This window comes from Myodes glareolus, chromosome 3, assembly GCF_982192425.1.
Source record: "Myodes glareolus chromosome 3, mMyoGla1.1, whole genome shotgun sequence".
Classification (NCBI taxonomy): Eukaryota; Metazoa; Chordata; class Mammalia; order Rodentia; family Cricetidae; genus Myodes; species Myodes glareolus.
In genome coordinates, this window is record NC_142028.1 from 65803322 (window position 1) to 65825078 (window position 21757).

Here is a 21757-nt window from a genome sequence, read left to right on the forward strand (position 1 = left end):
TGTGTGTACGCACATAAGGAGACCAGAGATTGTGTTGGGTGTCTTTCTCCATTGCTTCTCAGTTTTTGAGAAAGGGTCTCTCATTGATTCAACCAGGGTCATCCTGTCTCTGTTCTCCCCATGACAAGCATGTGCCTGCTGTGACACGTGTCCCTAGGATCCAAACTCAGATGTTCATGTTTGCGTAGCAGACATTGAATTGACTGAGCTATCTCCCAGCACCCTGTGTCCTTCTACAGAGAACGAAGCAGTAGTGCAGGCATGGATGGGAAAAGTCAGCCACCTTCTCCTCCTCCTCTCCCTTTTCTTTCTTTCTTTCTTTCTTTCTTTCTTTCTTTCTTTCTTTCTTTTTTTCTTTTCACCCTACAGTAGAAAATACTATCAGGGCCACTTTGAAATTGCTTGTTTATTATAGCATTCTTCAAATACGCACAAACTATGGTGCAGACGGGGAGACACCATGGCAGAGCCCCTGACGGGAACGCCTGCTGTGCTTTCTCAGTGGCTCATTCCTGAAGGGAGATGGACTAACCTCACGCTCCTGCTGCCGACATCCCAAGAACTCGAACACATCCTGTGTCTGGACAGTCTTAGTTTCTCCGTGTGCCCTGGTCTCTTAATCACTTCAAAAGATGCCCTCAGTAAGGTCAGAGGTGAAAGGGGCAGGGGGAAGGGGACACATCCCATCCTGGGGCCCAGGGCAGGGTTAAACAATGTCAAAAATCTCTTGAAATTACTGTCGGTGTTAATGATAAGATCTTTGAGCCCTTATCGTAAGCATTCCCTCTGATGTCCACTGCCCTGTAAATATGCAAAGTCATAGGAGAGGGGGCAACTTGACTCCCCCCTTAGCAGATGTTGGAGCCTCTCTTACCGCCCAAGCAAAGGGCTGTCGGACAAACAGCCATCCAGAGTGCCCTCATGCCCGCAGCAGCCATCTCGCACAGCCCACGGGCACCTTGAGGAGGCCACGCAACAGTCACAGCTGGTGACTGGCTCCTGAAGGCACAGCCTTTACCATGGTTATCTGAAACGGACTTTTTGCTGTCAAAGCCTTTGTGAACTCTAGAAGACTCCATAACCACGCAGAGAGGAGGTCTAGCAGAAGGGGCTGTGAGTATCGTGGAGAGGTAAGACTGGGCTTTATGGCTATAGAACTAGATGTTCAGCGGCTCTTAGTGAGCCAGGAGGGGTGGGGGTAGGGAAGACGGATCAGGCTCTCCCCTGCTACTTCCCTGATTGCACTGTGAGGTCTATAAAAGGCTTCTCTTGAACGGTCTTGCCAAGGTTTAAGGGTGAGGGCTGGTCTCGTAACATGAGGAACACGGTAGCATAGGGACAGCTTAGCAGAGGCGATAGAAGAGGCAGCAGGAGTTAGCCGAGTGGGTCAGCAGGCCAAGTGACACCAGTGACAAAGGCAGCCAACTATTCGGGAGTTGAAGGGAAGTGCTCACTGGGTCAGCCAGGCCAGCTGCAGAAGCGGAAGCCAGCAGCCTGCTTTACGGTGAAGGAAGAGGCAGTTGAACAAGAAGGACAGCAGAGGCCGAGAGGATGAAGAGCCGAGGACCAAGAGAGGAGACATGGAGGCTCTGGTCACAGGAATGGCTCTAGACAGCGGTCAAGCCTCAGATAGTGACGGCTCAGTGGCTGTCACACAAGTCACTGGCAAGGTCTGGGGAACCCTGATACCTAAGCCCACTCAGAGGCTGCAACTAAGACAGGCCTTGACCCCAAGGCCTAGGAAAAAGGTGTTTTTGTGTGTTTGTTCGTTTGCTTGCTTGCTTTTTTGAGGCAGGTTTCTCTGTGTAGCAGTCCTGGCACTGCTTTGTAGACCAGGCTGGCCTTGAACTCAGAGATCCACCTGCCTCTGCCTTCCACCTGCTGGGATGTAAATGGAGATTGCACTTTCGTGTCCCGGCCACCCATACCTGAATAATCACACAAAAACTATGTTAATTTCAACACCGTTTGACCAAGGGCTCAGGTGTATTCCTAGCTAGCTCTTATATCTCAAATCCGCCCATTTCTATTATCTCATGGCTCACCACCAGACTCCTGGTTTGTTACTTTACATCTTGCTTCTTGGGTGTCTACTGCACGGCATCTGCCTGACTCCTCCTTTCTCCCTGCATTTGGCTTAGTTTTCCCGCCTAGCTACAGTCTACCCTGCCCTAGGCCAAAGCAGCTTCTTTATTAACCAACGATAATAAAACATATTCATAGCATACAGAGGGGAATCCCACACCACTGGAATTGAAAGCAAGCACCGCCTCTTCCCTGTCCTAGGCAAAAGTTTTAACACTAGGAAGCGCCCCTTGTGATTCCCACTTCCTTATTGCCGGTGTATTGCTGCCGCCAAACACCTGGGATCCAAGAGCTACCAAAGTAGGTTCTGGGGGAAGAGCTTCCTCTCGCTTTTCCGTAACTTGTATCTGGTTAGAGCAAAGGGAGTAGCCAGCCGGCCAGCTGTTGGTACCAGGGTCTCTAGGCCCCAGGAACAGGAACCTCTTTTCAAGACCTCTGAGCTCCAAAATTCCCCTTCCAGAGGCACTATAACCGGGGAAGGCGCTATAACCGGGCTCGGCTTCATGATCTTGAAAGATGCTGCCGCACCTGGCCTGTCAGGGGAACGGGTTAGTTTCGCACCAATGCATACTCCTTGGGCTCCCAGAGCAGGCGAGGGCTGTGGATCTCTGTCCTCCAGCCAATTAGCAGGTCCCAGCAGAACTCAGGCGACAGCACCTTGGTGGGCTTGTACAGCCAGAAGAACTTGTTGAGGTGGCTCTCATCGTGCCAGATTGCCTCGACGCCACGCTCACGGTCCAGCTGCTGGCCAAGCGCACAGTGAGCCGTCAGCTTGCGCAGTGCCGCCACACTGCCCCCGAACAAGGCCGCATGGTAGTAGAAGTCGCCCTCGCCAAACGACAGGGCAGCAGCTGATCGCTTGTCCCGCTCATAGGGCAGCAGCCACCGCGGCCAGTGGTAGTGCCAGGCGTGCAGCTGCGCCACCAGATCGGCCAGTGTCTCGGGCCCGAAGTTACTGGTGAAGTGCTGGTCAACGTCCAGGCAGAATACATAGTCAGCCTCTTGTCCTAGCTGACCTCCCAGCGCCTCGTGTAGCGTGTGCATGCGCGCCATCGACACATCCTGCCAGCGGTTCTCTTGCTGCACACTTTCCACCCGCAGCAGGCGACCCTGGCCCAGCGCCATGTAGGGCACTGCTTCCGGGCGATCAGTGAACACGTAGTACGTCACGCTCTGACCCACCATGAAGTACTGCTCTGCAGAGTCCAGGAAGTGTTCCAGGTACTTCTCCAGGTACCTGCCAGGCAGTCAGGCCAGAGTCAGTCCCGCCGCCCTCCATCCGTGCCCACACCAGTGCAATCCCAAATCTCCAGCCTTGGGATGGTGAACTAAAGGGTACTGAAAGCTGTCTACCACTTCTGCCTGGAAGAGATGAGTCGCCCTTCCCTGTTCCCTTAACTATGGCCTTGCTCTGACTCCTCTGAGCCAAGAGGATACTGGCCCACCCTTGGAGAACAGGAGGTGTCTGCAGTACTCTGAGCCGGGACCAGAAGCAGGAGCGGCTATGATGCAAGGAAGCCTGTGCTGCTTAGGTTTATTTTTGTCAACTTGTCACAAGTCGGGGGCATCTGGGAAGGGGAAACTTCAATTGAGAAAAGGTCACCATCAGATTGGTCTGTAGGCAATGCTGTGGGAGGGCCTAGACGACTATGAGTGGGTCCACTCCTGGGAGGATGGGCCTGGGGTGTATAAGAAAGCAGGCTGAGCAAGTCCATGGGGAGCAAGCAAATAAGCAGTACTCCTCCATGGTTTCTGCTTCAGTTCCTGCCTCTAGTTCCCCTGAGTTTTTTCTTGGTGGACTACCGGACTGAAGTAAGATGAAATAAACCTTTTCCTCCCCAAATTGTTTTTAACCTTGATGTCTATCATAGCAATAGGAAGGTGAATTAATATAAAGCCCAAGCCAGCCATGGAGGGAGCTTATTTGGAGTGAGAGGCATTGCTGTGTCTCTAGCTTTTGGTCTCCCTGTTGAGACTCGGACATCTGACAGTGAAGAGCCCTTCCTGGGAGGTCCTGAATTCCTGACTATAGCAGTTTAGTTTAAGCCACAATGTTTGCTTACATGGACAAGCAGAATGCTCAGAAATACTGACAGTTTGCATCCCTGGTAACCTGAGACACCAACCAGAAGTCTGAAGGAACAGTGGTTAAGGCTAATAGTCTGAGCATTTGCCACGTGGCACACACTGCTAAGCCCACGTGCTGTCTTTTAAAGAGCTGTAGTCACTTGAACAAAGATACAAAGTTGCTAGGTGGTGGAGACAGGAGTTGAGCCCCGCTTGGAGTTGGGGCCAGACCCTTGACTTGCATTTCCGGTGGACCTGTGGCAATCTGGACTCACAGGTCAGCACCTCAGAGTGCAGGATTTAGGAAGGGGTCCTGAAATCTCGCTTTCAGTTTCTGGAGCCCCTGGCTCCTAAAGCATCCTGCATGGCCCCCTAATGACCACAGGCACAGAGCCTGGAGGATGGCTACAGCCTAAGTGAGCAGCTCTGTTCCCTTTGCACATGCGCACCAGCCCTTTGGCTCCACCAATCACTGTGTTGTAGTGATTCCGTTGACTTTCTCCCCTTTATGTTGGGTTTGGGACACAATTGGAGAAACCTTGAACAGTTTTCTGGGGTACCCAGTGGCCCAGAATTCTTTGCCCAGGTTTTTAGGTTTTCCTTCCTGGTTATTCTCATCTTATTTTACGGGAGGCTCACCACTGCCCAGCCTGTCCTGCACTCCACTGCTTTGTGACTTGGGGTTGTAGGTCTGACCCCATATCCAGCCAGGAATCCCCTTTGCACCCCTTTGGACGGGAGGGCAGGGCCCTGCCTTTTGTCTCTTTCGCCTGCCTAGCTTCTCTTCACCTGAGGCTCAGCCTTTGTCAGCCTCACCTGTGAAGCCCTTGTCCTCCTCAGTTGCCTGCTTCTGGGGCTACTCCCGTGACAAGGTCGCCACCGTTGTCTTGCCTCCAGAACGTCCCTGTGTCACTGTGTGAGACCCTTCTTCATTCAGCTCGCTTGCCCTGCTCTTCCACCCACCAAAGGGCCCACCTCACTCAGCTCTGTGATCCGGCAAATAACCGTCTGCCACTCTCCAGCTCCATCCACCCTCGTGGCTTTCTTTACATAGCCTGGAGTCATTCCATTGTAAATTCCTGAGCTCCCCACCCTTCTCCCTTCCTCACACGCCCCTGGCAAAGCCCCAGTACTCCCATGCTATGTCCTACACTGAGAACCTTCCTTTAGCCAGGTGCTAGCTCCCCTTCTCCTCGTTAGCCTATAAAGGTCTTTTATGCCCTCGCTACAAAGCCTGTGTCTCCATCTGTGCCAGACCTACCCTCCCCCCAGACTGGTTCCTTTTTAGAAGTAGTTCTGAGCCCCTGAGAATCCGAAACATTGGGTAAAGGCTGTAGTTGCACTAGGCGTTTCTATGGCATGAAAGAAGGCTCCATGAAACCCTCCCTGTCCGTGGACACATCCTCCTTTTCACCACCTAGAAGGGCGGTTCCCTTCCCTGCATCTTACCTGCCTACAGCAAAGACAGTCAGTCCAATGGTGAGGTTCTGCCGTCTCGCCTCTTGCTCAGCTACATGTGGGTCGAAGGTACCATCCCAAATAATTGGTGCTGCCCAAGAGGTACAGGTCAGGACTTCAGGCCGGGCCCTGGTCACGAGCAGGAGGAGTTAGGAAAGACAGTTCTGCTCACTGCTTGATCTCTGCTCATTGCCACTTGCCCATTGCTGGGCACTAGGGACCCACAGACCTGTCCCTGTGAAACCCTAGTTTAGAACCAACCAAACACAGACTGGGTGATGTCTGACCTGACAGCACCACCCCTGGCTCCCCAAAGACGGAATGCCTGGGTGTGGGTGAGAAGAGAGTGGAGACCTGGGGCAGACCTGTGCAGCTTGTGGACATTCTGGGCGGGAGAATAGTGACCGCTTACCAGTGTCGCAGGGCACCTGTGAAGTTGTCCCTCAGCAGAGGCATTGTGGCCCATGGGCAGATGCCCATGGGGAGGAAGACTTCTAACGACCTGTAGGCGCGGCAAACAGGAAGGGACATTTGGCGTGTTCCTTGTTTGGTGGGGAGAGCCCATAGGAAACTTGCGTAGGCTAAGCCAGCTACCACCTTCCTTCCCTCCAGGAGACCCTTGGAAAGATCATTTTAACCCTGGCCTTGGGGAGTACCTGAGACTACCGAGCCTGCATAGGTACAGGCCTAAGAAGCCAAGTGCTGTCAGGAGGAGATACCACAGGAGTCTCTTCTTGGCCCTGGGGTGAGAGGAGTGGGGGGGGACTTCAGTGACATCCTCCCACAGGAGAAACCATTGCCTGATTTCCCTGCTTCATTTGGCTTCTGAGTAGGAACCTATTATTCTAGTCACACAGCACAGACATTCAGGAAGGATTCAGGAGTTCGCCTGGCACAAACCCTTCTGCAGTTCTGCGTGGAGGTGATCAACGGTATCAGTGTCTCCCGCATCCTTCCAGAGATGGTCTGTTCAGAGAAGGCCCATACAGGGATTGCAGCAGGCACCCCTTCTTCCTCTGATGTCCCCACAGATGGCAGCACAGTGGACAATCTGTCCTACACCTTGCAGGTTTTGCTGACTATGGTACTTTTCTGATAATATATAACACATATTATACCTTGGAGTTTAAAGACTTACCATGCTGGGGATCAAACACAAGGCCTCACACATTAGGCAACTTACAATCACTGAGCTGCACGCCCCCGCCCACCATCTCAGTACTTAAAGAAGCTCTTTAAAGTTCACCTCCTTCCCCAGTTGCCCCAGGATCTAAGGAGTAATGAGTCTGGACCGTTGCTTTGAACAGCAGTGTGGCAGGGTATGAGTCGGACGGGCTTGGAGGACAGAACATTCAGGTTTGCTGTGCTTCCTGAGCTGGGGTGAGGCTGATCTCGTGCAGGGGCAGGGGGAGTCCAAGAGGAGAAAGGAATTTGTGGTTTGGTGGCTGCGAGTGGGGAGCACGGCCGCGGTGGCCTGTTCTCCCAGGACTGCTAGTCCTTCCACTGAGCTCTACTCCTGGCTTGGAGGGAGTGGGCCTTGGTTAGTTGTCTGCTGTAAGAGCCCCATAGTGAGAACAGATATGGAGAGCACTCTGGGAACACCATTTATTAGCACGCTGGCCCTCTGGACATCAGTCTTCATCAGTGAGACGGAATAACAGGAATAGCACCTTCAGAGACCCAACCTGAATTTGGAGTCAATATCAGCTAGATGACCGGAACTCACAGAACTTCAGCTGCTAAGGGCACTCCAGTGATAACGCTTCCTGCTAGGGCCTCTTCCTTCTGCCAGTCTCTCCTCTCCCTCTCCGCCTGTGCCTGTTACTCCCCCACTGCTTTCCAAGTTCTCTTTCAGGAAGGCCACTTCCATATCAGATTCCCTTAACTCTTGGAATGGCTCTACACCTTCTGAGCCTAGGGTTTACTCAAAGAGCCCACCTTATGCAGATGTGGGTACTAGGGTGACTTAAGCCAGAGACCTGCATGCAGCCTCACCCCTTCCTCCCCCACGCTCACCTACCTTGGGAGCGCCCAGGTTGGCGTCCCTTGGCCTCTTTGTCTCTGTCCTTCCTGTTTTCTGTAGCCTCCATGTGACCTTTGCCAGCTCAATCCCCATTCCGCCCCTAGAGCCATCTCCTAAAAGACCAACTCCCCTCAACAGTGTTTGTCAAACCAGCAGCTAAATCCTCAAAGGGAGAAAAACACATTTAGTAGGCAAATACATGGAAAAACATTCACCTTTACTAGTAGGCAAAGGCATACAAATTAGAACCCAGGACAGGTTTTAGGTTTTGTTTATAAAATGATCACAAAAAAAAACCCAAACCAAAACAAAACAAAAAGCAGGCAAGCTCAAGGAAAGCTATGATGCCAGGCTGCCAGCATACAGCGTGAGGAAGGGGCTCCTGGTTTGCTGGTGGAGTCTTGGCCTTTTGGGGAGCTACTTAGCTTTCTGTCCTTGCCCTCTGTGGGTTGCCAGCCCCAGGTCAAGTTGTTCCTTAGTGTCTGCCTGGCTATTATCTTGGCATCATACATTGGTCACAGTATGGCCAAGCTTTCTGCTAAGTTCAAGATGTCAAGGTAAGTGAGCCGGTAGGAAAGGCCTGTCTTCAGCATGGGGAGTGGGGATGATGTGGTCACAGTGAGGAATGTGGAGAGAGGACCGAGCCCTGCACAGAGAACCCTGGGAAGGACTGTGCAGGACAGCAGCCTGGAAGGGGAAGCAGGAAGCCAGGAGGCTTTCCGGGACTTCCTGGAGGAGTGGACCTAGATTTGTCAACCTGGCTTCAGAGAACTACAAGCTATTTAGACAGGGATGTGGGGAAAGGGCAGCCTCCTGGGAAACACCAGTGCATCCAGGGGACTCCCATTAAAGAAAGGTTTAATGAGAGTCCAACTTCTAAGTATGAAGTTGACGGAACTTCATACTTAGATTGAACTTTGGTCCTCGACGTGGTGACTGGGTGGCAGGGCATGACTACAGACAAGAAACCCAGTTAGGGCCCAGGAGTTATTGGGGTGTGAGGCAGAGCATTAGAGGCTGAGTGGGGAAGAGTAAGTAGTGAGGGGCTGGAAAAGGATGGGCAGAGACATCTGGATCTGGATCCAAGGGTCAAACTGTGTCTGGTTGGGGGGTAAGGCCTGGAACTCACCAGAGGGCTCTGGGGTTCACCAAAAGAGCAGGCATGCCATGGGAGAGAGCGCGGAGGTGGTGGAGGCCAGGCCAGGTGCTGGGTATGTCTGTGTTCGGTGAAGGGTGGCGGCCAATGTTAAGTGAGAGCTTGTATAAATAAAAGGGCGTGGAGGGGTATGGGCGGTTTTCCTAAAGCTGGGCTATAGACAGATGGACACTGAAGATACAAAGATTCACAGTTGACAGACACACAGTTCCCTTTGACAGCTGCCACCACACCAGACTAACACCTGGCTTTTTTTTTGTTGTTTTTTTAAAGTGGGTTCTGAGATCAAATTCAGGTCTTCATAAACTGCATTGATTTTTTAACAAAGGAATAGAGAACAGCTCCCGCTAACTGCAAGATAAAGTCCACATCTCCTCGCAGGGCTGAAGGAGCCTTCGAATCATGGCCTGTGCACTGTGGTGCACATCAGTGTCACTTCACTGCCTTCCTGTCACGGGATCTCCAGTCTACACAGCAGACAGCCCAAGAATGTTCTAGCAGGACTTGAAAAAGCACATGCTGGCTGGTGGAATGGTGGCGGTGCTTGCTGCCGTGTCGAAGGGGATGAGAGGGGACTGACTCCTCCTACGGGTGGTTCTGACCTCCACATATGCATTGTAGCACACTCATGTGCTCATACACCAAGCACACACACAATAAAAAAGAAAAAGAAAAAGGAAATATGTCTTTGTAGGGAGGAGGGGACTAAGAAGAGGAAAGATGACGAAAATTAGTGATTTTTGATGACAGGCCTGTCTGAGAGCGCCAGAGTGGAACCTGATGTTTTGTGTACTTGCTAAAAAAAACCTAAAAAACTAATAGGAAGCGGTAGGAAAAAGATATGGACATACGCTAGCCCAGCAGGGTCTGAGTGTCTGCACTGTGCGTGTCCAACAGCGGAGGTCAGTGTGGCCAGTAAGAAGTGTAAATGGGTGCACACACACTGAAACAGAGATGGAGAGGCAGGTCTCACGTCTGTGGGCGGAGCCGCTCCCCTAGTGTGTCCCCTTAAGAGCTGCATTCCTGTCTACTGGGGACTGCTGAAGAGCACAACCCCAGGATCAAACGTGATGCACGCAGGAGACTCTTATGTTTTCTCGTGGCCACATTAAAAAGGTGAAGATAAAATTTTTACCAATTACTTTGATTTATGCCAACCTATCCAAAATGTTCTTTTAATATGTAACCAGTATGAAAACTGACATATTTCCTTGCCTGTTTTGTCAAAGTCTAAGCACTCAATCAAGAGAGGTGGGGCCTTTTAAGGTTGTTTTCGACTCAGTGCCCTTCAATTGGGTCCATCCCTGAACAATAAGGCCCCAGCACTGTTGATTAGTGTATGACTTCCGTGATTGACCACACTGTATTGCCAGCCCTCTGGCTGAGCAATGGTCACAGTTATCTGGTATCCCCTAGACTGCTGTCTGCCCAGACGTCCACCACACAGTACAAACTCGCAGTATCTCAATCTGCAGTTTGCGGGTTCAGGCCCACCCCATCCCTTCTTTCCTGCTTGCTCTGTCTCCCTTTACAATGGCTCTCCTGTTTCCACGCAGAAGCTCCCCTCCCACCCACCTGCTCCATCCTCTCCATTTACATCTGGATTTGTGGAGCAACTTCCCAGTCAGGCTGCTGGGTGCCAGCCTTCAGCCCCCACCATGAAGCTTCCTGGTTTTCCCATGACTTACTGGGATTGTCACCCCAGTCTTGCCATAATACCTTCCTCACCCATCCCTCACTCGTTTTCCAGCTCCTTGACATCTGGTCCCCCCTCCTACAGCTCTACCTTCACCAAACTTCCCCTCTAGCCCTTGCCTAACCCTCATCTGCCCTAGGAACTCTTTTTTTTTTTTTTTTTTTTTTTTTGAGGTGAAACAGCAGCTTGTTTATTGTTCTGCTGGGGCTAGCTTTTATACCATGGCACCAAATGGGGAGGGGCCCTAGGAACTCTTTATTGCCCCAGTAGGCTTTAGAGTCCTGGCACCAAGACCCAGAACCTGCTTCACACTTGGCGACATTAGCAAACATTTGCCAGAAGAGAATGAAGCGATGAATCAGGGCTTTAACTCCATTTGCTCCAGAAGTTAAGTCTGTGCTTATTCATCATCCTGGGCACTGACGGGGCCGGACACTCTGCAGAGAACACCCCAGGTCTCGGTGAAGTCTGACCACAGTGCCTGGAGAGGAATCTGGATGGTTCTCATTCCATCAGTGAGGAGACACCTGGGTCTCGGGTGAAAACTATCGGCTCAGGAAGTGGCTGTAAGTGCTGGGGCTGAGCCCGCTTGATCTACCCAGTGTGACCCCAGCTCCTGTCACAAAGGTCCTTGGATCCTGAGAGCCATGTCTCCAGCTAGTGTAGTTCCTGAGAAGCCTGCTCCTTCCCACCTTGTCTGCAGCCTGCAAGGCTGGCCTTGCAGCAGGAGCAAGGAAAGGCTGGCATGGGCTTCACCGTCCCCAGTGAACGCCAGTCACCTGGTCTTACACAACGGAGTGGGAGAGCCAATGACTATGGCTCCAGGGTACCAGGCCTCAGTGTGGGCATCCAGGCAGAGCTGGCCCTGAGTGGCCCAAGTTGGACCAAAGGACTAGGTGAGGGAGGGTGCTGGGACCCAGGTTGGGGTGGGATGCCTGTAGCGATCTACCATCCTTCTCTTGGGCACCAATTTTGAGCTTTACTCTAGAAGTGCCTGCGTGACCTGACATCTCTCGGTCAGATTTTGCTGAAGGACCTGTGGGCTCCAGCTCATTGAAGAAGACAGCTCAGTAGCTCATTAAGCCCCATTCCTCTGTCCCTTTCTCTGCTTTCTGATGGGGGGGGTATAGCCTTAGGCCCTGGATTTCTGCCTCACCCAGGGGACAAAGGAAGAAGCACTCTCCTTAGCTTCCCTCTCCTTCCTCCCTCACTTTTTTCTTTTCTTTTCTACTTCCAGACAGGATTTCTCTGTGTAGAACTGGCTATCCTATAACTTGCTATGTAGACCAAGCTGGCCTTGAACTCACCGAGATCCACTTGCCTCTACCTTCCGAGTGCTGGGATTAAAGGCATGCGCCACTGTCTCTGCCACCACCAGGTCACCTACCGACTGAGCTCCTCTGGGATGAATCAGCCTGGAGCTTATACTTGTACCGATACCCGGCAGGCACTGAACCTACTCACTTGAGTCCCTTGAGAGCCATTGGGAGGAACCAGTTGTCATGAAATCTTTTCATCCCAGAGAGGTTGAAGAAATGACATACGCAGTAGAAATGACTGACAAGGTATGGGGACAAAGCAGTTCCTTCTGCCTCCTAAGTCACGTGCCAGAAGCAATCTGGGTTGTAACACCAATAAATCCAATAAACTGGAGGTATCCATGGGTAGGGTGGGGCTGGCAAGTCCCTTGGGGCCAATCATTTAGAAGGAGTGGAAGCCAGACTAACTCACAGAAGACTCAAGACCTAAGGTGTGGGTTTCTCTTTTCTCCCTTGGGTCTTGTTTCTGGGAGGGGCTAGAGTCAGGGCTCCCTGACACAGGATATTGTATTCCCACCCAGGGAAAGCTGCACCTGGCACTGTGACTTTGGGCAACTTCACTCCTTGTGGAGCCCTTTGCTCCTCCAGTAACAAGGGGTGCTCATGCCTGGCCCCAGATTAAGAGTCACATAAAATCATGGCCATGTAGCTTACACGGGCAGTATTAATTTTTCAAGTCAGGGTTTCTCTGAGTAGTCCTGGCTGTCTGGGAACTTGCTCTGTAGACCAGACTGGCATTTTACTCAGAGATCCTGCCACTGAGTGCTGGGATTAAAGACAAGCACCCTCACACCTGGCAGAAAAAGCTTTTTAAACTGTGAGTCATGAGCAAACAGTTGTGAAAGTCGATGTAGTGTCCATACCAGGAACAAATAAAAATTTAAGAATGTGGCCTTCAAATTTACAGTAGCGGCCAGGAGTGCTGCTCACCCCTCTAGCACTCAGGAGGCTGAGACTATATGAAACCTTGTCTCAAAATACAAAAGTCAGCCATGAGATGTACTAGGTCCTTTCATCTGAAGTGATGGACAACTCAGCCGACTTAGACTCACCAATTTCTCTGAGCAGCCTTGGCTTCCTATCCATCACACACTTAAAAGCAAACTTGAGTAGGACTTGGTACTTTTTTTCCCAACAAGGAAAACAGAGGTCCAAGTGGTAAGACCGGTCATCCAGGCTTTTGTACACGGCCTGCAGTACAAGGCTCTCTTGACTAGGGGACTTCCCTGTGCTCACACCACTCACGCTACTTCTCCCACAAGTTTCCCTAGCTTTCCCACTTCGGGGACACCAGGCTTTCCAGGTCTTGGTCTCCCTGGAGGACTAATCAGTGTCTCTTCCAGAGGGTAATCACATTTTAACAGGTACCCCCAGAGGCACAGAGCCAACCCCAGCTACCACCTGGCTGCCTTCCCTCAGTCTGGCCAGCTTCCATCTCATCTGTCCTTGCACGTATTACCACTGTACTATTATTTTATTATCAGACATCATCTGCTCTCTTTCCTCTTGAGAAGGCTTGCACGTCCCTTCCCCTACCTACTCCTCTACTGTATGATTAGCATGCGAGGCTTGGCGAGTGCTGAGTGAGCTAAAGCTGTCCCCAAGTCGCTGTATCTTATGTCCGTAGAGCAGCTCCATCAGACCTGCTGGAGGGAGGGGAGTCTGGGTTCTGGCTCAAGCGTTACTGATAATGTTGGCCTTCCATTTGTCTTTGGTGGGAAAAGCAGGTAGGAGGGCTCAGAGATGAAGGGGCCCTGCATTTTCACTTTGAGGGGTGTTGATTTGGGGTGAAGGCAATGAAATGATCCAGTTCTAGTCAGGCGGCTACACTGCTCAGTTCAGGCAGCCATCCCTTCCTCCCCAGGAACAAGTCAGGCATACAGGAAACTCAGGGGCACAGGCGTCCCTGGAGAGAGCCACAGAGGATGCACATTTTACACATTTATTTTTTAAAAACAAAACAAAAGGTTAAAAAAGTCCTTCATTTCCAACCCTGCCTGGGGGATGGGGAAGGGGGCAGGGCAAGCTGAGAAAGTGCCTGTCCCTCCCAGGAAGGGTCTGACTCCCCAGAGGTGGTAAGGACAGGTGAGTCAGAGGTGCCTGGTCCTTTCTTAGGCAGCTGTTACTGCTATACAAGTTTTACAAGCAAGTGTGGGAGTGGAAAGCCAAAGGCTGATTCCACAGAGCCTCCAGCCAGTCTTTAGTTACACACTCCCCCCATGTGGGGGTGGAAGGGTAGGCAGGCAGGTAGCAGGTAAAGTCACAGGAGGCTGGGCTTTGGCCCACGTAGTCTAGACCCTGCAGCTTCCTTATGTTGCTTGCCAGCCAGCAGGACACACTGCCAGTTTGGTATGAGGAGAGCTTCCCAGAAACCTCTTGCCACCTGGAGGGGACCGCTAATCTCCAACTCTTGGGGTCTGCCCTTTCTTTCTCTTCCCCAGCCTCAGGCTGAGTGGAGTCCAGGACAAAGCACTAAGTGGCTGTTTGCTACAAAACACCTGGAGATGCCAGAGGGCAGCTCATGGCCTGTCAGTCCAGGCTCCCAGTCACACAGTCATACACACAGCGTTAAGGCGTCTGTGCCAGCAGGCATGGCCAAACTGGGCCCAGCTTCTCTCTCTCCACCTGCAGAGGGTACAGGGGCAGAAGCCCTGGATGCTGTGGAAACAGGCTGAAGGGGGAGAAGCTGACAACGGAAGGTTAAACAGGCCTGGATAAGAAGGGGAAGGGGAGAGAAGGCAAAGGCTTAAAGACCTCTGTCCAGGCCTGCTGGCTGCCCTTGGAAGTCACCCAACTCAGGTTGGGGAGCCCTGACCATAAGCCCCCTGGAAAATGGGGGACAGAGAAAGGATTAGAGGGGGGCTAGAACATTGGGACTTTGGAGGAAGCCAGTGCTATCAGTATTTACAAGCGCAAAGCCCCATCTTCTGTGCCACCTACCTCTCTACCCCTCCCACAGAAATGGCCCCTGAGAGCCACTGAGAGGCACTCAGACCTCCTCACAGCTGCACTCCTAGGGAGAGCCCCTTCCCTCCAACTGGCCCTATCTTGGGCTCCTCAGGAATGTCTGTGTGGCTCTGCTCATGAGGAGGCTGTGCCCACTTGGGGCTGGAACCCTGGCTGCCCCAGGGCAGCGGGCAGGCGGCAGAGCCTCTAGGAGTCCTTGAGCATGTTGATGCGTGCATAGATCTTCAAGGCAGGCCCCAGCTTGATGTTCATGGCGCTCATCAGGTGATCCTCCTTGAGCAGCAGCAGGGCTTGCCCATCAATCTCCTGGGCACGGAACTCCTCAGCGATCTCCTGACAACCTGAGGAAAACCACAGACAACAGCAGCAGTTAGAGACAAGCCGTGGCTCAGGAAAGCCTCAGATGGTAGGTACCTCAAGGGCAGTACTGCTCTTCTTGTCTTGAAGCCTGAGAGGCTAAATGACTGAAGCAGGAAGTCAAGACGTGGCCCTCATTAGGCACACCCTCGGGCACACCTCCCCCTCCCTAACTGCTGTCCTAGGTGTTGAGCTGGTACAGACGGCAAGCTAGTGGGCACCGAGGCTTCACAGAAAGGACAGCAGCTGTTCCCTTACCCCTGCAGGTAACTTATCGAAGCAAACTGACCACCATGTCAGAATGCTCCATCAGCCCCCTCTGAAGAGATGCTGGCTCACAATAGAGGCCCGTTGTCATGTGACTGAGATCCTTGGATGAGGATGCCTCAACTGAACCACAGCTGAGCCATGGCAAATGCCTCACCCTCACAATCTGACACAATGAATGGGTCATTACTGTTTAAGACTAAGCTTTAGAGTGATTTGTCTCATAGCAATGTATCGATAACACAGACTTTGATGCCTTAGAGAGGTGAGACATTAAAAAACTTTGAACACATAGGGATGGCTAGTAATGGGGCCAGTAGCAGAAAGGACAAACAGAGTAACAGTGACTGCCTAATGTGATCTAGGATCCTGAGCAGGAGTCCCATAACCCAGGGGAAACTGCTGGAAACTTAATGGAGAGAGAGGAACTGCTACAGGGGGCTGGAGGGGTTGGGACTTAACTACATTCTGCAAGGAAGCAACAAGTTTTGCAGCACTGAACTGGGGACATGAAGTGTAACATTCCGAGTGAGCTGAGTGGCCTAAGATATTTCCAGGTGGAAGGCCGAGGGTGCTGCATGCCTTCTTGTTGGAAGGAAGAGAAAGGAAAAGGAAAGAAAAATCGGTTCTGTGTACTATGGTCAGTATCTGCTAGCTCAGGAAGCCCTTAGCCTTTCAGGTGGCCAACAGTGCCAGGATTAGAAAACAGTTTCCAGTGTGATGGTGCAGGCCTTTAAGCCCAGCACTCGGGAGGCAGAGGTAGGCAAATCTCTGAGTTCAAGGCCAGCCTGGTCTACAGAGCAAATTCTTAGGACAGTTAGGGTTACACAGAGAAACCCTCAAAAACAAACAAACAAATAAAGTAAAAATAAAAGACCCCCCCCCAAATCCAAAGAAAACCCCGGCTCCTGAGACCTGACATGACACTCTGGAGGAGACGGGCTCTCCTGGTAGTTGCAGGCTGGCTACAGAGAGTCTGGTCAGTTGAAGGACTCCCAAGAACCCTAAGGGCTCCAGAAGTCCAACTTTACAGAAAGGCTTATCGGAAAGAGGATTTGGGGTATGTTTTTTGTATGATGGAATGAACCCCAACAAGACTCAGAGACTATAAAGATTTTAAGAAAATTATATTGTCAGAAATATTGCTAGCTGAGGCTGAAAAGCTCAGAGGTAATAGAAAATAAAAAGCAGGAATTACAGTAAGCACTGCAATTTAAGTTGTTCTTAACACCTGGCTGCCTGTCACAGCAGGTGGGTGACTCTGAGGGTGGGTAAGAGTCACTTGAGGCTTGGAATGCTGGTGTGGGAGAATTATCTGTATTCTGTCAATCATATTTCAATAAAACGCTGATTGGCCAGGCAGGCAGTATAGGCAGGAAAGCCAGACAGGAAGTAGAGGTGGAAAAAAGAGACTGGGAGTATTCTGGAAAGCAGGAAGCTCCCTCCGCAGTTCTGCCCAGACCACCGGAGAGAAAAGATGTAAGCTGCCCCACTGGAAAAAGTACTGAGCCATGTGGCTGACGTAGATAAGGATAATGGGCTAACATAAGTTATAAGAGATAATAAGTCGCCTGACCTAATGGGCCAATCAGTTTATAATCTTATGGAGTCCTGTGTGTGATTTTTCCTTGGGACTTGCCAGCTTGTTGGGGTACTGGGCGGGACAGAAACCCCAATAAGCTGGCCTTCATGTTACATATGGCGCCCATGTGGATAACTGCATCCACAGAAAGCCTGAGAAAGCTTGAGAATGAATAGAGTAAAGCATGTTTTCTTGGTAGCAGCAATTTCTCGGGTCTGATCTGCTTGCTGGAGGCAAACAAGCCCTCTCATCTAAGAGAGGCTTCCTGACTCAGCTTTAGCTGCAAAACTTTGTAGCTCATTAAGAGGTCCTGCCACGAAACACTTACACGGTGTTGGTGAAAAGCTGAATGCATGCTTTTTGGGTTTTCAGCTGTAGCAGGAAAAAAGCTGTACTGTTTTAAAATGCTGGCTTTCTGGACTGTCCTGCCAGGGCAATCTCTGACTCTTTCAGGCAGGCAGTCCGACTGAGTGTGGTCTGTGAGCAGAATGCTGCAGCTTGCTTGCTGGCAAGGACCTTGAAACGCCATAGAGTTGTGGCAGTGAACATAGCTCTGGCTGGTATCTCAGCCATGAGGCTGGAAAGCTAAGGAATGGGCTGGATCTAGCCATCAAAGCCACGGCTTTCCATGTTGCTTAGTAAATTAAAGGCTCATGTGGTCAGAAAAAGAGAGATATACAGTAAAGAGAGATTCAAAGAGGAAGAAAACCTCTAAATGGCTTACAGTGTGTTAAAAATGTATGCAGGCTAAAAGGTTAAAGTCATTAAAAATAAAAAAGAAGAAAAGGGAGTAGTTGGGTGTGGTAGTACACATCTTTAATCCCAATGCCTGGGAGGCAGAGGCATATTGACCTCTGTGACTTCAAGGGGCAGAGGTACATTGACCTCTGTGACTTTAAGGTGTGGTAGCACACACCTTTAAATCCAATGCCTGGGAGGCAGAGACAGAAGGATCTCTGTGAGTTCAAGGTGTGGTAGCATACACCTTTAATCCTAGCACTGGGGAGGCAGAGACAGACAGATCTCTGTGAGTTCAAGGACAGCCTGGTCTACAGAGTTATTCCAGGACAACGATATACAAAGAACCTGTCTCAAAAAGTAAAAATAAAAGACATAGAGGTAAAAAAAAAGCCACATAAAGATGGAAAATACACAGAGAATCTTGATACTGTATGCTATTATACTCTCTTTGAATTGTTTGAATGCTGAGGAAGGAGCAACAGCTGCTAAAAGACTTTTGTTTATAAATGCTGCTGAACTAACCCAAGATAGGAATTTTGAAAATACCTTTGCTTCAAAACTGAAATCAAAAGGTATGTTACTTTGGAGAAGAGATTTTGCTTTTATTTCCACAGAAAATGAGAGGCTGTGGATTCATTCTGACTTAAGAAAAATCAGGTTCGAAAAAGGAAGACTACCTGAGAAATCTCCGATAGGAACAGATGGCCCAGATGACAGAGTTCTACATCCAGAACAGATTCACGACTGCTGCCTGAGGTGATCAAGACTCACAGGATACTCCAGTCAGGACTTGATAATAAATTTTCTTTAGGTCCCCATGAGATTATCAGTGCCCCCAACCAGCAGGAAGTAGCCTGAAATACTACGCCCACATTCCCAACAAATGGACTATGGGTATTTTCCTTTGTTTAAAAAAAAAAAAAGAGGGAAATGGTGCGGGAGAATTATCTGTATTCTGTCAATCATATTTTAATAAAACGCTGATTGGCCAGGCAGGCAGTATAGGCAGGAAAGCCAGACAGGAAGTAGAGGTGGAAAAAAGAGACTGGGAGTATTCTGGAAAGCAGGAAGCTCCCTCTGCAGTTCTGTCCAGACCACCGGAGAGGAAAGATGTAAGCTGCCCCACTGGAAAAGGTACTGAGCCATGTGGCTAACGTAGATAAGGATAATGGGGTAACATAAGTTATAAGAGCTAATAAGTAGCTTGACCTAATGGGCCAATCAGTTTATAATCTTATGGAGTCCTGTGTGTGATTTTTTTATTGGGGCTTGCTGGCTGTGGGGTACCGGGCGGGACAGAAACCCCATCAAGCCGGTCCCTCGTGTTACAGAATGCTCAAAAGGAAATGGCATCAAGGGCTGCCCAGGGCTGGTGTGGGTCAGAGCTGCCTGCCTGTTTCCGTTCTTCCCCCAGTTACCTACAAGATCCTGGGGTGTGGTGGGCAGGAAACAGCCTATCTTAGTTCTCAGATCTCTAGAGTAGGGAACCACACCTACGCAGCAGGGACAGAGCTCTCCATGCCCAGGCCTGACTCTAAGAAAATGCCTCCAGATCATGCTGTAGGCAAGTGCGTGGAATATTCCTTTACACTGTGTGAATATATGTCGCTGTGATTGGTATAATAAAGAAGCTGCTGGCTAAAGTGATATTTTATATGTGTTTTAATAAATAAAGCTTGCCTGAAGATCAGAGTGTAGAGCCAAGTCTCTAGAGGTCAGGGAGTGGTGGCACACACCTCTAATCCCATGCCAGGGCTACAGGGAGTTCAGTGAGTCTGAGGACAGAACCGCCCCTTTGGTCTGAGCTATGTATGGTAGAGGCAAGAACTCTGTAGTGGTTGGTCGCTTTGATTCTCTGATCTTCAGCTTTAACCCCAATATCTGCCTCTGGGATTATATCTTTTATTATTCATGTTACAACCGGTCAATAGCTGAACAGATGAAGTTAGGCAAGAGAACCAGACTAAGGACACTGGGAAGAAGCAGGCACCATTTGTAAGTGGAGTTTTTCATTAGGACCGTAATTAGCTCTGTTACGCCAACTCTTTCCAAAATAATCAGTCAGAGACTAAATATTAATTATAAATGAGGGCTGATAGCTGGACAGGATGAAGTCTGGCGGGAGAACCAGACTGAGGACACTGGGAAGAAGAAGGGTGGAGAGAAAGGAGTTGCCAGCCAAACACAAAGAGGAAACAGGGGTACAAGATGAAAGAGAGGTAACACCTCGTTGGCAGAATGTAGACTAATGTAAAAGGGTTACTTTAAGTTGTAAGAGTTAGCTATAACAAGCATTAGCTGTTGGTGGAGCATTTATAATTAGTAACAAGTTTCTGTGTGGTTATTTGGGGGTGACTGCCGAGACACAGAGAAACTGCTTACAAATGGCGCCCAAATGCCTGGCAATGCAGATTCACATAAAATCCGAAAACAACAACAACAACAACAACAAAAAGAGTCAAATGCAGCTTCCTAGTAACTGCCTTTTCTTGAGTAGGCTCTGTCTGCTACTAGCATACAGAGGCATGGCTCCTTTAAGAGACCCTGTTATTAAACACTTAAACGGGGTTAATGAGCAGTGGGCAGCATGCTACTTTGTGGCATGGCATGGACCCAACAACTTCTCAGAGCTGGGGTGGTAAATGCAACTCCTGCTGGTACTTCCGCCATGAAGCTAAGCTCTTAGGGAGCCAAGGTGGGGGAAGAGCCAACCACCAATGCCATGTGCTAAGGTGAGCCAGGCAGGCAACAACTATAGCAGTTTAAGATTTGTCTCATGAGATCAAAAACAATACAGATGCTCAATAAAGACAGATTCAGATGGAAAAGGCCTCCAAATGGGTTACAGTGTGTTTAGAAATGTACAAAGACGTGGGAGAGAAAAGAAAAAGGGTATAGAGTCACAAAAATGTATAGTTTTAAAACAATAAAATACTTAAAAAGAGAACAAAGTAATATAAAATAAAAAAATCCATGTAAAAATGGGAAATCATGGGATCTAGATCCAGTATATATTACACTGTCCTTAAATTTTGTGACTGCTGATCAATGAGCACTAACTGCTAAGAAACACTGCATTATGGAAACTGCTACATTAAATCAACCTATATATTTTAAAAATATCCTGACTTCAAAATGGAATTCAAAAGGTGTGTTACTTTGGGAGAGATGTTATGCTTTTATTTTCACAGGAAATGAGAGGCTGTAGATTCACTACAGATTTATATGGGTCAGATTTGTTTTGAGGAAGACTCCCTGAAAATCCTGACTATAAACATAAAGAAATAAACCTAAAAGAGAGAGAGCAAGAGCGAGAGCGAGCGAGAAAGAGAGAGAGAGCGTGCACACTTTTCCGGTCTCTTTGACATTGGTGGCAGAAGCAAGGTAACAAAAGAAATGTCATTCTTTGGAAAGCATCACAATAAGACACACATGTTATGCTGCTGGTGTGGCTCCAAGGCCTACCACCTTCAAAAGTCTACCTGTGGCAAATGTGGCTACCCTGCCAAGCACAAGAGTACTAAGGCTAAGAGGCAAAACACTACCAGGACTGGGTAGATGAGACACCTAAAAAATGTCTATCAAAGATTCAGACATGGATTCTGTGAAGGGACAACCCCTAAACCCAAGAAGCATCCAGTTCATCTTGAGGATTTCAATCTGTCATAAAATAAACGTTCTGGTTTCAAAAATGAAAAAAAGAGAAAGAGGGGGGCTGGAGAGATGGCTCAGAGATTAAGAGCATTGCCTGCTCTTCCAAAGGTCCTGAGTTCAATTCCCAGCAACCATCTGTAATGGGGTCTGGTGCCCTCTTCTGGCCTGCAGACATGCACGCAGACAGAATATTGTATACACTATAAATAAATAAATATTTTTTAAAAAGAGAGAGAAAAAGCCCTACAAAAGATGTAACATGTATTTTACCTACTCAAATACAAAACAGAATCATCTTTGATTAACTTGTGTACAACATATAATATGTATTTGTATTAATACATATATGCACGCTACCTTTGAAAGTTTATGTATTTTTGAGCAA

General features: G+C 49.6%; 2 protein-coding genes and 1 long non-coding RNA gene across 9 annotated transcripts in view; 1 reads left to right on the forward strand and 2 right to left on the reverse strand.

The window, feature by feature from the left end:
- Positions 1 to 1952: 1952 nt before the first annotated feature.
- On the reverse strand, positions 1953 to 12101 carry A3galt2 (alpha 1,3-galactosyltransferase 2). Of its 4 annotated transcripts, none has more exons than XM_048434351.3 (5): positions 11950 to 12101; positions 6267 to 6350; positions 6023 to 6112; positions 5602 to 5739; positions 1953 to 3322 (listed from the first exon to the last, which is right to left on the reverse strand). In XM_048434351.3, the coding sequence occupies exons 1-5, from the start codon at positions 12000 to 12002 to the stop codon at positions 2635 to 2637; spliced, it is 1053 nt and encodes a 350-aa protein (XP_048290308.3). In that variant the 5' UTR covers positions 12003 to 12101; the 3' UTR covers positions 1953 to 2634. The 4 variants fall into 4 exon arrangements, with proteins under 4 accessions (XP_048290308.3, XP_085542743.2, XP_048290307.2 ...); XM_085686617.2 differs by lacking the exon at positions 11950 to 12101 and adding an exon at positions 8763 to 10645; XM_048434350.3 differs by lacking the exon at positions 11950 to 12101 and adding an exon at positions 7631 to 8756.
- Positions 10764 to 18955, forward strand: LOC148122678 (uncharacterized). The gene is made up of 2 exons (XR_015737490.1): positions 10764 to 11051; positions 11864 to 18955. It is a non-coding gene; the product is annotated as an uncharacterized LOC148122678 (long non-coding RNA).
- Positions 13733 to 21757, reverse strand: part of Phc2 (polyhomeotic homolog 2) — a 54843-nt gene continuing 46818 nt past the window's right edge. For all 4 annotated transcript variants that reach the window (XM_085686614.2, XM_085686615.2, XM_085686616.2 and 1 more), the window contains one exon: positions 13733 to 15112. In XM_085686614.2, the coding sequence (XP_085542740.1) occupies positions 14958 to 15112 (155 nt within the window). In that variant the 3' untranslated portion in view covers positions 13733 to 14957. The remainder of the gene's footprint in view (positions 15113 to 21757) is intronic.